Source organism: Equus quagga, chromosome 9 (assembly GCF_021613505.1).
Source record: "Equus quagga isolate Etosha38 chromosome 9, UCLA_HA_Equagga_1.0, whole genome shotgun sequence".
Taxonomy (NCBI): domain Eukaryota; kingdom Metazoa; phylum Chordata; class Mammalia; order Perissodactyla; family Equidae; genus Equus; species Equus quagga.
Genome location: NC_060275.1, coordinates 19070139 through 19082757, shown reverse-complemented (window position 1 = coordinate 19082757; position 12619 = coordinate 19070139). Strand labels below are relative to the sequence as shown.

Sequence of the window (12619 nt, the reverse complement as noted above, 5' to 3'; positions counted from 1 at the left end):
GTTATTCTGGCTCCATAGAGTTGAGGTCATTGGAGAAATTGTCCCTTATCTATCCTAAGATGCACCCTCCCTGGACACAAGTGATCTACCAACTATAAATCCATACCCTCTGCCTCTGCAGTCTGAGCTCCTTGTCTCAGCCACTTCTCCCCTAATACTTAGTACCTGGCCTCAACTTTATTTCATGCCAACAAAGGAGCCCCCTCAGTTCCTTTAGAAACCTTGCAGACCTAGATTCTTCTGTCACATACCCCACTCTAAAATAAATAACCCAACTTAAAAGGTTTTAAAAGATTATACTTTCCAAAGATTTTACTAAAGTATTTATTTTTTAAACAAAAATATACATTGGATCTCAGATTTACAGAATATAGAAATAATTTATCGAAAGCAATTTGCATTTTAAAATTGGTAATATTGCACCCAACAGTGTAGGTCTTTGACACTTTTGCACTGTCGACCCTTCCCACAATTCGCAAAACTGGAGAGAAATCTGAAACCGACAGAATTACACAAGCTAACTTTTTACAAAACAACCCCCAAAACTTACAATTCTGTTTATTTACAAGATAAAGAAAAGTTGTAAACTTTCCGAAATTTACTACCATGGAATAAAGAGCCGTACATCCTTTTATCATACCCAGAAAACGAACTATATACATGCTGTGATTTCCTCATAGGAATTCAAAGGAACAGATCTTCTGAACATTTGCAGCCTAAGGGTAAAGAATAGAATTATTGAAAACACTTGTGTATCTTCACTAGAATACTGAAACTAGTGTGTGAAAGATGGGAGAATGAGAAAAGCCTCTGGAAAAATAAGTTTTACCTCTGAGGGTAGTTTCCATGATTGCCTAAAGTTATCTTCAATTTTAAGAGGATACACTGTTACTCAGCCTTAGAAATGTGGCTACCAACCTTTTCTCTCAAGACAAAACAAGCAAAAAAGAGTGAGGTCTCTGTTCCAGTCCCTTATAAAATACTTTTACATATAGGCAGGCACAAAGTTTGCTTTTCAAAAGAAAGCTTTGCAAAATATTCTGCAATTTATCACTGATATCCTCAGTTTTTAAAAACTATTTTTTTTAAAAAAAGGCATAAATAATTAAACGCATCTTTTCATGACATACACAATAAATTCACGTGTACTACAGGAAGTGGCTAAGATAATATGTGATAGCAAGAGTAAACACATGTAATGTGCTATTTTAACCTAGTAGTAAACCAAAACATACCAAAACCTCGTACTTAATGCAATTTGAAGTAATTTTCCCTGATTTAATTGAATTATTAAACCAATGTGAGGAGAACGTGAAACCATGCAACCTATTATCAACTCTGAAAAAGTCATCGGACCACTTAGCTTCCAAGTTGACGAACATGCACGGATCTTCTGTCATTACCATTGTAAGCAAAAGTTCTTTGTTAATAAGGTGGCCTACAGGAAAAAAGGAGAGTCTGGAAAAATCTAATTATAATTTTATAATGAAATACCATTTGAACTGAAACATGACTTTTTAAATTCTGTTGTCCTACATTGAGATTGGGTTAAAATGTTCCCTTTAAATCATAATGACCATAAACAGCTGAATAATAGGACTTTTTATAAAAGGTGGTCTTGGCTTTGCTATTGCTTAACAGTCCAACCCAAGTAGTTTTTTGTAAAGCTTATTGTCTTCAACAAGCTTGCGACAAATTCAATTAAAAAAAAAAAGTCCTGAGAGTTTTCCATAAAAAAATAGACATTTCCTTTCTTGGAAATGTGTGATTCTTTCGCGACAGACCATTTGGAGGCAAAGGCATCAGCTCTCCACAGTTCGCCTGTATTCTGCGGTCCCATCCGCTATGATGGCATCCAGGGGAGAGCGCTTCTTGCGGATGCTGCGGCCGGAGGAGATGAGGTCGGCGTAGCCCCGCTGGTGGGAGAACGCGTAGGCCGAGCGTCGCGAGGACACACCCCGGCGGAACACGTTCTGCCTCCGCTCCCACTGCTCTTCTGCTTTCAACCGCTTGCGATGCTTCTGAATCTACAGAAGGGAGACAGATGGGGCAAGCTAAAAAGAACTGGCTGAATGAAAATGAAGGGCTGTGCCGGCGGAGGACGCCTGGCCGAAAGGACGTGGACAGGCGCTAACACTGATGGGGTGCCTACCGCAGGCTTTCCCACCCCTGTCTCAATTGAGGTGGGCGTCACCGGCCTCCCTTTATTGATGAGGAAATGGAGACAGAGAGCGGTTACAGTGACACTTCCAAGGTCTTGGAGCTAGAAAACGGCAAGTGAGGCTTCCCATTCACCAAAGCTAGTGCTCTTTCCAGTTCATCAATCAGACCGGTACAAGTTTAAGAGAAAACTCTTTCCCTGTTGCTACTGCACAGTCTCGTCAATGGAAAAGGGAGATGTAGCAGATGCTGCTGCTTGCTTACTCTCTTTCTTTCTGATAGAAACTGAGTTTATTCAGGTACCCCCTCCGCCATACAGCCACAATCCTCCTGGAATGTAGGTGCCACCCCCAGGAATGGGACTGATTAATTTTCCTTGCTCAGTACTAGGCCAGGAAGAGGCATGTGACCTAATTCTGGCTAATGAGACCTGAGGGAAGTGTGCTGGGCCCTTCTGTGAAAAGTCCCTAGGCTCCTAAGGGAAAGCTATAGAGGAAACTTTTATCTTCCCTGGATATTGACATGTGAGGATGTGATGCCTGGAACTGCTGTAGCCCTCTTCCAGCTTCAAGATGAAGCTAATAATGAAGACGGGTGGGGGAGGTGAGGGGAGGTGACGATGACATGGAAAGAACCCCAGTCCTTTTTGATGACATTAAGTTGCTCATCAACTGAGCCTGAAGCCTGCTAATTATTATGTGAGTTGATACATTATTATTGAAGCATTTTGAGCCACAGTTTTCTGTTACTTGTAACTCAAAGGATCCTGCTACAAGAAGTGACATTTTTCTTTAAATGAAGAAAGAAAAAAACCCAACCTATTTGTATGGCAAAATGTTAATACTGTAATTGTTAAATAGAGAGGATAGATATATGGGGTGTCATTATACTATTCTCCCTTTTTATGTTTGATAATTTTTGTAATAAAAAGCAAGCCAACAAAAATGCCAAGCCCAAAAGACTTTTTTGCAAAATGAAAAGAGAAGTCGTCATAAAAATGTTCATACCAAACTTTTCAAGAGATTAAAATTTTGCAAGAAAGCTGCTTTTGGGAAATGCTTTGATTTCTGTGAGGGGCACTCAGAGTTAGGAGAGGACTATATTTTTTTCTATACCTTATCACTTTCTGATGGCCAAATGGTCATTGACAGGAAACGTATGGCAACAACAGGCAGTAAGCACACTGCAGCGGTCAAAATGATGGTCAACCAGATATACGGCTGTCTCAGAGCATTTGAAGCTGTGCCTGTAAAAAAACATGGAGAATGAGTGACAGTGGTCCTTTCATCCTGAGGGCACAGTTCATATTCCATAATCCATCAGTGGATTATCTATGGTAAAGTTTTACAAGCAATTTGCCCTCCCCAAAACAGCCCATCACAGCTCAAGGAATGAACATTTTAAAATCAGACTGAGCAAAGCAAAATTAGGTAGGTAAATTCTTTGGAACAAGGCAAGTGTATATATGTGAACAAATAAATAAAGAAAAAAGAAAGTGTGTTTGTTGACATTGCATTGATTAAAAATGCAAAATTAGGTACTCTATTACTTCTGAATTTTTTCAGGAACTTGAAAAAAAGAACTTTCCAATTTATTGTTCTGGTTTGAATCTCCAAATCCTAACAACTGGCACTGCCATTTGTATGACAGGCCTTGTAGTAGATGTTTTATACAAATCATGCCATTTAACCTTTAGTTCTGAGAGATGAGTATTAACTGTCTTTACCACGTAAGGAAATTGAGCTGTGGAAAAATAAAGGAATTAGCCCAAAGTAACAGAACCAGTTATGGCATCTCCTGAATTAAAACCCACATCTGTCTGACTAGAGTCAGGCTTTTTCCACTGCAATGCAGCTTCTAGTTTTTTTATGTCAGAGAAGTAACAATTCCATTCTATAATACAATCAGGTAATCATATATACTACTCAATTTTAAAACTAGAGCCAAATTTGTCACAATATTTTCTGCACTTACACTGTAAGTTTATAAAAATAATGGCATCTTTAAAATGTAGTTTTTACACTGCTAAATGTGTATGGGTTTAAAAAACACTCCCTTTGGGAATATTTCAAGTAGCTGGGCACTAAGTCTTTAAAACAGAGTCAGTAAAGAAAAACATAATCACAAAAAAATGAGCTCAATCTCAGGAGGAAAAGGGTTACCAAAGCAACTGGCTTTTACAATCCAACTCTAATTATTAAAAAACCTATGGAAGGGCTGGCCCCGTGGCTGAATGGTTAGAGTTCCATGCACTCTGCTTCAGCAGCCCAGCTTTGCAGGTTGGGATCCAGGTGTGGACTTACTCCACTCATCAGCCATGCTGTGGAGGCATCCCACATATAAAATAGAGGAAGATTGGCACAGATGTTAGCTCAGGGTGAATCTTCCTCAGCAAAAAAAAAAACCCCTAGAAACAACCCTAATCTTTTTTAGGGAAACAAGTTTATGGGGATTTTTTTTTCCATTGTGAATCCAAACTACTCTATTCAAAATAAGAAATTTATAAACTCCAATTCATGATACTTATTTATAATATTTATGATATCAGTTCGAATTCATCCCAGCATTTGTCAATTTGTCATATATTTTATACAGTGTAAACTATAGTCATGAGTCTCTTAACGACAGGGATACGTTCTGAGAAATGCATCATTAGGCAATTTCGTGGTTGTGCAAACATCACAGTGTACTTACACAAACCTAGATGGTAGAGCCTACTACACACCTAGGCTGTATGGTACTAATCTTATGGCACCTCTGTGTATATGTGGTCCGTCATTGACTAAAATATTGTTCTACGGTGCATTACTGTATTTTGTGTTCTATAAGTTTACTAATTGCCCTGCATACATATTTCCAATGATGTAGTCTACTTTTAAGTTCTAGAATTCCATTATATGGGATTCATAGTTTTATCAGCTAATTGATATTCTTAGGTCTTTGGGTTATTTCCATTTTTTAAAAAACAATTAGAAATATTGTGGTAGTATGATCTTTGTATAGATTACCATTCCAAAATTTGGTGTGTTTTATTTTAGGATATTTTCTCCAAGTGGAAATAATAGGGTCAAAATGTATGAAAGATTTTATTGTTCATTATGTATTTCCAGATAGTGTTTTGGAAAAATTAAACTATGTTATAGTGCTACCAGCAATACATGTATTCTCAATTTCCCAATAACCTGCCAATATTAGGTTTTATGCAAGGAAAAGAAAAGCTTTTATCTAACTTAGCAGATGCACAATTATATGTTAAGGTTATTTTAATTTGCTTTCCTCCCATCACATTACCACCTTCCAACCCACCACCACCATTCAATTTCCAGTCAGGACATTAAGTTTCACCAGCAATAATTCATACCTTGTGTGTTCTGACTTACCCAGAAGTTATGTCAGAATTTAAACTAATGATATTTTTTGGTACACTTATTTTTGGAATTTAGATAATACCAACCTGTAAACGTAAATGCAGATGGCAGGAGAACGTGTATTCCAGCACTATGAAAGTCAAACATGATGCCAAAATAAAGTGCAATGCTTCCAAAAATTGAAAAAGCGTTCACAAAAGTCCAATAAGAAGTATCCAAGCCAATCTGTTGGGAAAGCAGAGAAGAACAGAGCACTCACTTTGGGGACTTAGCAAGAAATAAAAGATTTAAGGATTCTGAAAATAGAATTCAATAATCTAGGCACGATTTGGCTTGAATACTGAACGATCAGAAACTATCCTTGGCTCAGGCAAGAAGTAGGAATGTGCTTGGTGTAAGGGGTGAAAACAGCATTCGTATTTGGTAAGGTGGCAGAGGCTCAGCTGCAGGGAGAATGGGAGGCAGGTGGGTGTGCACGCTGGTCTGTGTACAGAAATACACGTACCTACAGACACTGAAAACAGGCGACGAAAGGCACATACCTGGAAATTGACCGTGATTATAAGAGCAGAGGCAATTGTGACAGCAAAAGATTGGTAGTCTGAAGGCGCCTCTCCATCCTGTCCCACAGTTTGCAGATAAGCTCCAAAAGGTATGAAGAAGAGGACCATCGATGTTAGAATCCCATGCAGCAAGCTTATGAAGAATCTCTTATAGTTGAACAGTAAGTCTCTTTGTCCCACAACATATAAGGCAGGGAATCGAAGGCTCAGTTTGTCACTCACATCCTTGAAGGGAAAACACAATCAGAGCTGTGTACCATCCATCAAGATGAAAGAACTCAGAGAGATGCTACAACTTATTTCTCACCAAGAGTTTCAGCTTGGTAAGTCCTGAATAGTTTCAGCATGCAGGGATCAACCACATTACTTTAGTCCGCCATTAATTGATATTTAATTCAGAGTGGGACTAGGGAGAAGTATTATTATTCTGCTACTTATGGAAAGAAAGCAAATTAGTAATGTCAAAAAAATATAGGGAGGCTATTTTTACCTCCTGAGAGAATATATAGTTTCTAATTCTTTGGGAAAGTATTTTCACATACATGTTGAGGAGTTAATTCCAAATTATTCTTTTTATTCATTAAAGCATTTTCTCTAAGAATTATTACTAGATAATATGTGAACTAATTTGGGAATTAAACATAAATTTTGGAACGTGTTAAAATAATTTACTTTTTTAAAATGAGTAAGTTATTATTATAGAGACATACTATACAGTCAGACAAGAAAGCTTTTGTCCAAAAGGAGGATAATAAACTCTTTTGTCAATGAATTCAACCCAGGCACAAAAGTCCTTTTTTTTTTTTTTTTAAGATTGGCACCTGAGCTAACAACTGTTGCCAATCTTTTTTTTTTTCTGCTTTTTCTCCCCAAATCTCCCCCAGTACATAGTTGTGTATATATATTTTTTAGTTGTGGGTCCTTCTAGTTGTGGCATGTGGGACGCCACCTCAGTGTGGCCTGATGAGCGGTGCCATGTCCACGCCCAGGATCCGAACCAGGGAAACTCTGGGCCATGGAAACAGAGCATGCGAACTTAACCATTCAGCCACGGGGCCAGCCCCAAAAGTCCTCTCTTTTTACTATAGGAAGCACAGCAGTTACTCTTGTTGCCTGACAACAGAAATATAATAGAGTTTACTCAGAATGAAGTCAAAACCAAAAGAACTGAAACAATTGCTTTTAACTTCTCTAAGAGGTGCTCAGTCTGTCCCGAAGTGTCCCTGTCAGCACGAGGCTCCTACCTGGTCAAGCAGCCCCATGAGGAGCACAGGCAGGCTGGAGTACAGCACGTTGTAGAGGGTGATGAACCAGTCTTCGTACGCCGTCTGTGAGGAGATTACAGAGTCTCTGTGTCAGCAACCAAGACATAGCACCAGCCTAGTTGATATGCATTCATCTGCTCTTCAAAGCAGGGACGACCCCAAGCTGAGTGGCGGCTTCTCCTGCCAGTGTAAACACCCCTCAGCTACACCTGCAGCCGGCATGAATTTGGTTCTATGCAATGGGCAGAATCAAAGAATGAAACTAAATTTCCCCCTCTAGGAAATGGAGGAATATGCTCCAGAAAGTTTTTGGAAAAGGAGTCTGCTCTATTTGAATAATACTGGATTCGTCCATTTTTATGTCCCTTTAATAATGAATTGGAAGACATAAAACTAGCTCAGGAGCACCATTCAAAGTTTCTTCACTTTGAGCAAGTCCAGCATTTCCATTTAAACATTTTGTAAAGCAGAATTTGACTGAATATGAGAAATATGCTTCTGAAAGCGCTAAGCGAGGCTGTGCACACCCAAGTCCTCAGGGTAGGATACAGGAAGAGGGCTCAGTCAGCACTAACAGTTACATACAGTCCTGTGGAGACAGGAGGAAGGCCTCACCGGCTCAGAGTTGCCCCTGGCCCCTGTTTCTGAGCATCAGAGAGGTTTGGACAACCACAGGCGCTGACTTAGGTTCATTTTTTACTAATGATATTTTTCTGCTGTATCACCATTTTAACATAGTAAATATGCCCCCCATGTCCATTTCAGCAAAAAATAAAAATTTAAAAAGCCCAGTAAACGGAAACATGATAATAGATCTATGATCATCCAAAATTTATATAATTCCTTGAGCTGTAGTCACCACATAATTTTATACTTTCAAAGTTGAACAATTTGTTATCACTATTCTTAATACAAGGTAACTTGGAAAAAATACATAAGGTGAGAGCAAAGACACATAAACAAAAGCCAGTAGACCAGGAACAAATTTCACCTTTTAAAAGGCAACATAAAATATTTTTAAAGCATCAGAAATATTTTGGAAAAGTAATCTCTAATCTGAATTAATCTATGCCTCAACTATTAAGAGAGAGAACACCAAAACTGCAAATCAAATCAAATCAATTAATTAATGATGATGTTATATTACCTGTGCAGAGTACCCATTGAAGAAGGAGTACCAGAAGTGAACCAAAGTAAATGCAAAGTTTTTATAAAAGAAGTATCGTAGGAACTTGCACATCCTTATGTAAGACCACCGGCCATGCACCAGCAGCAGTCTCTGCAGGTATCTGAACTGAGCAAAGGAATAATCACTCGACATGACGGCTTGCATACCTTCTTGTCCACTTATTCCAACACCAATATGGGCAGCTATGGGGCAGAGGGAGAAGATACTGTGAATCATAAGCCTATTTTAAGACAAAACATTGAGATGATAAAAATGTTTCCATAGCAAAACAAAGAACAAAGGCAGACATTGATGGAACAATAAATATGAAAACTCCTGCTCTCTATCCCCCACCCCCAGTTTCTGAACTCAAAGGCAGAGGTACAAGTTGCTAAACAGAGCACATGGTTGGGCCTCCATAAATGTGAACGGATCTCAGGTGGGTGGTGAATTCCATTTGGATTATCTGCTCAGCTCTTAAACTATCTTTCCCACCCACAGGGTGAGCCCCAGGCACCCACATGAACTGTGTTTCCCTGCCTTCCTGGGCACAGCTGAGTCAGCCCTGAGCAGATATGTAATCTGAGGTAGATACTACGAATTGGCTCTCTCAACCTTCACTCCATCCTTGTTCTAACTGGAGAGGTGGGGAAGCAAATAAAAGCCCTACGTTGTCCAGACTCCCTGGCAGCTAGAGTCTCTCTGTGATTTAAGTTCCACTGTTTCTTCCTACTTGTGACTTAGAAGCAGAAGTGAATTGAAGTCCAGCATCACTTCCCTTTTTGGCATTTCTGCAGCAGAGTTCATATCCATTGTCCAGTTGCCAGATGTTGGTAGACAACTGCAAAGCCTTCTCAATTGAAAAGCTCTTCAGAGGACCCTCAAAGCTAGAAGCTCCTCTGGTGAGTGACCCAGACATTAGACACTCTGCTTCTTCAGTCCATCCAGAGCTTTTATGAGCACCCAGCCCCCTGTATTAATCATTTCCTGCTTCAAGTACCTAAAGGTGTCTGTTTCCTGTATTACACTCTGATTGATAGAAAACTCAAGCTGGGCCAGTCAGTCTCTCTCTCAGCATCTGGAATTAGGATTTGGGTGTTTGTGTTTGGAACTTTAACATGTAAATTACTGAGGTATGGCATGGATATATTTCTTTCTGAGGGGTTCTGCGAGGCAGAGAAATAAAGTAACCCAGAGACAAGGAGAGAGAGACAGACAGACACTGGGTTCCTGGTGCAGTTTCAAGTCCTGGTTCCAGCATCTTCTCAGGCCTGGTTTCTTGGGCAGCATGGGACATATTTGTAGCTTTTAAAATAAATTTAGTTTTGTCATAAGTTAGCTTTGGTTGTTCTCCAACACATATAATCAAAAGTTTTAACTAAGATACTATTAAACTTTCAAAGGCTTATTCATGGCCCACCATGACTTTAAGGCATGCAATTTTTTGCAGGAGGGAAAGCTTCCAGGATGGATTAAAATGAAAAGACAATTCCATCCATCCTTCCAATAGTCATTAAATCACATTTTCGACTTAGAGAATTACGAATTTTTTCTAGGTCTTAAAAGTCATGAAAGTGAAGACAGATATTGAGATGATTTAGAGAACATATGCTGGAGAACACAACCTATTATTACTCAGACCCTGAGAAGTCACTGCCAACTCAGCAGAGTTTCCAACTAAAAGAAGCTCCAAAAATCCCGCCCCAGTTGCAGAACACAAGGTCTGGCAAATTCAAAACACAGCACAGCAACTTGTCCAAACCTAAGTTTTCAATAACACTTTGCAATTCTCAAAAACAGAATAAATTGCATCTCATTCAATATTTATGACCGATTTCAAAACACACAAATACTAATGACTAGTTGTAGTTGCCAAACTGCTCTTTCCACCAAACCATGGCCTTCTTTCCTGAACAAGCAACGGAGGGAAATGTGGCGATTCTGCTGGAGCCAAGGAACAGGAAACACTGCCACGGGCCCTGGCATCCATTCCAACCTTTCTGCTGAGCAGACCAAGGACAGTATGTGCAATGAACACTGTCGCAGTTCACAGGTGATTCAAGGCAACTGAACAAATGCACTTTATAAGGCCACACTGTTTTTTCCCAAAAATCTAAATATAGGCACCTAGACTTTCCAGAAGTTCCAAATGTGGTTTCAGATGCCTCATTGGTAGGCTCCTTCATAATTCCTTAACAAACCCATCATTTCCTCAAGGCTTTCTGCCTCAGTCTCACCTCTCACATGCTGCTTGTTCATTCTTAGGGTTTTAGACCAACAAACAAAACACCCACCAGCCAGTAGACATCTTTAGGCACAAGAGAGGGGGAGGGTAGCTTATGCGAGTCCTTAGATCCTCGCTGGGGACAAAAATGTGGTGGGTTGCAAGGCCCTCCACTTCTACTGGAGAACACTGCTAAACATGAAACATGTTAGCAAATGGTCAGATTCTTTTTGACACTTAAATTTCACTCTACTTCTTTATAAACAACAAACAATTTCTTTCTGTATAATGTTCTTGATGCTGTTGAAAGAGATGATAGTTGAAAGAGATGAAAGTACAAATAGGCACTAACAATACTTGGATAAAGCTACTGACTTCCAAAGAGACCTCAGAGATTCCTTGATTTGTGTGCCAAATGGATGCTCTGTAGTTTATATATAAAAGCACTTGCCACACAACAGAGCTTAATAAAATTGTTAAGACAACTTAAGAAAAACAAGTCTCTATAAAGTTATCTATTTTGACTTTTTGTGATCCTTTTCACTATCAGCTGGTGAACTCAGAGGAAGAAAAATATTTTCAAGTCCAAGTTATATAATCAGATGGTAAATCTGCAAGGTAATGGCCCCCCAATCCAACATCTAGAAGTCTACATTATAACTGAATAAAAATAATGTTTGAGTTCCTTGCCCTTAAGGATACACAATGGAAAATAAACTAGTACTGGCTACAGAGGTAAGAAGCAGATCTAATTCTGAGCAAGAAACGTCATTTGTATGGTAGGACCAGCATGTGCAAAACAGAGTGGAGAGGAATTAAGCTGGCAGTGGCGACAGACGTACTCATGATAAGGAAGAAGACGTACATCATAGAGCTGACTCCTGCTGAGGAAGAAAAGTTGGAATATTCTCTATATCAAGGAGGAGGAAGATACTCTAAGAAAAGAAAGAGACAGATGCATGAGTTACAAAAATAGGCTGAATTAAAACCTAGTTATACATAATGCATTTAAACCACCCAGCACCACAGGACATGCGTATACACTGTAGTCATGTAACAGTTCATCTTAACAATATCACAAAGCTGTAGGTGACGTCGGACACAATTTTCTTGTTTTCAGATGAGAAAACAGGCCTGAGCATAAGACCAAGGTGACACAGTATGTTGGCAGTAAGATGAGGACAAGTGTTTAGGTCTCACTAGTTTGGGCATTTTCCTTACAAGATACTCCCTAATAGTAGTATAGAGAGAAAAAAAGGACCAGGATTCAGACATGTTGATGAGGGTTTGGATCTGCCTGCTTTAATTCCAGCACAACTGTAGTTCTGCATGATAGGACTCAGTCCTTTAATTTGTGGGAACCTAGGGTCCTCCAATCAGCAAAACAACCCTTGGCAGTCTTCTGGGGAGGTCAGGAGGATGGAGCTCTGCTTCAATGCCAAAGATGTCACTGAGCTCAGCCTAGTTCACCCAATGGGGAAGTTCTAACAGATCTACCAAAGGCAAGAAAGCCCCACAGAAAGACCCTTAGGTGAGGGAGAATAACATTCCCAAAACAAACACCAGGGAGAGTTCAACAATTTATGCCAAGCTCAGCAGAATTTTTAACAAAACTCATTAAATAGCAAGATTTTTAATAAGCCCCAAAGAAATATGGGAGGAGAAGCAGCAAGAGGAAAAAAAAATCCAAACATTTGTAAAAAGAAGGAAACAAAGAAGGATAAATTCTCCCATGTGGAACTCGTCTTCTACTTGGCATTCTATGAATAGCCCTGCCATGCCTGCTCTTTCCTACTGGAAGGACTGTAAACCTCCTGAGGGCAGGGTCACAGGTGTACCCATCATGGTTAAGTACCTTTATTAAATGTCTG

The 12619-nt window shown here is 39.5% G+C and overlaps 1 protein-coding gene across 4 annotated transcripts in view; it reads right to left on the bottom strand.

Annotated features, from left to right (window-relative positions):
• Positions 1 to 320: 320 nt before the first annotated feature.
• The window catches only part of ATP8B1 (ATPase phospholipid transporting 8B1), a 112251-nt gene continuing 99952 nt past the window's right edge, over positions 321 to 12619 (bottom strand). For all 4 annotated transcript variants that reach the window (XM_046671721.1, XM_046671720.1, XM_046671722.1 and 1 more), the window contains 6 exons: positions 8504 to 8727; positions 7336 to 7419; positions 6071 to 6316; positions 5615 to 5753; positions 3276 to 3406; positions 321 to 2027 (listed from right to left, as the gene is read on the bottom strand). In XM_046671721.1, the coding sequence (XP_046527677.1) occupies positions 1803 to 2027; positions 3276 to 3406; positions 5615 to 5753; positions 6071 to 6316; positions 7336 to 7419; positions 8504 to 8727 (1049 nt within the window). In that variant the 3' untranslated portion in view covers positions 321 to 1802. The remainder of the gene's footprint in view (positions 2028 to 3275; positions 3407 to 5614; positions 5754 to 6070; positions 6317 to 7335; positions 7420 to 8503; positions 8728 to 12619) is intronic.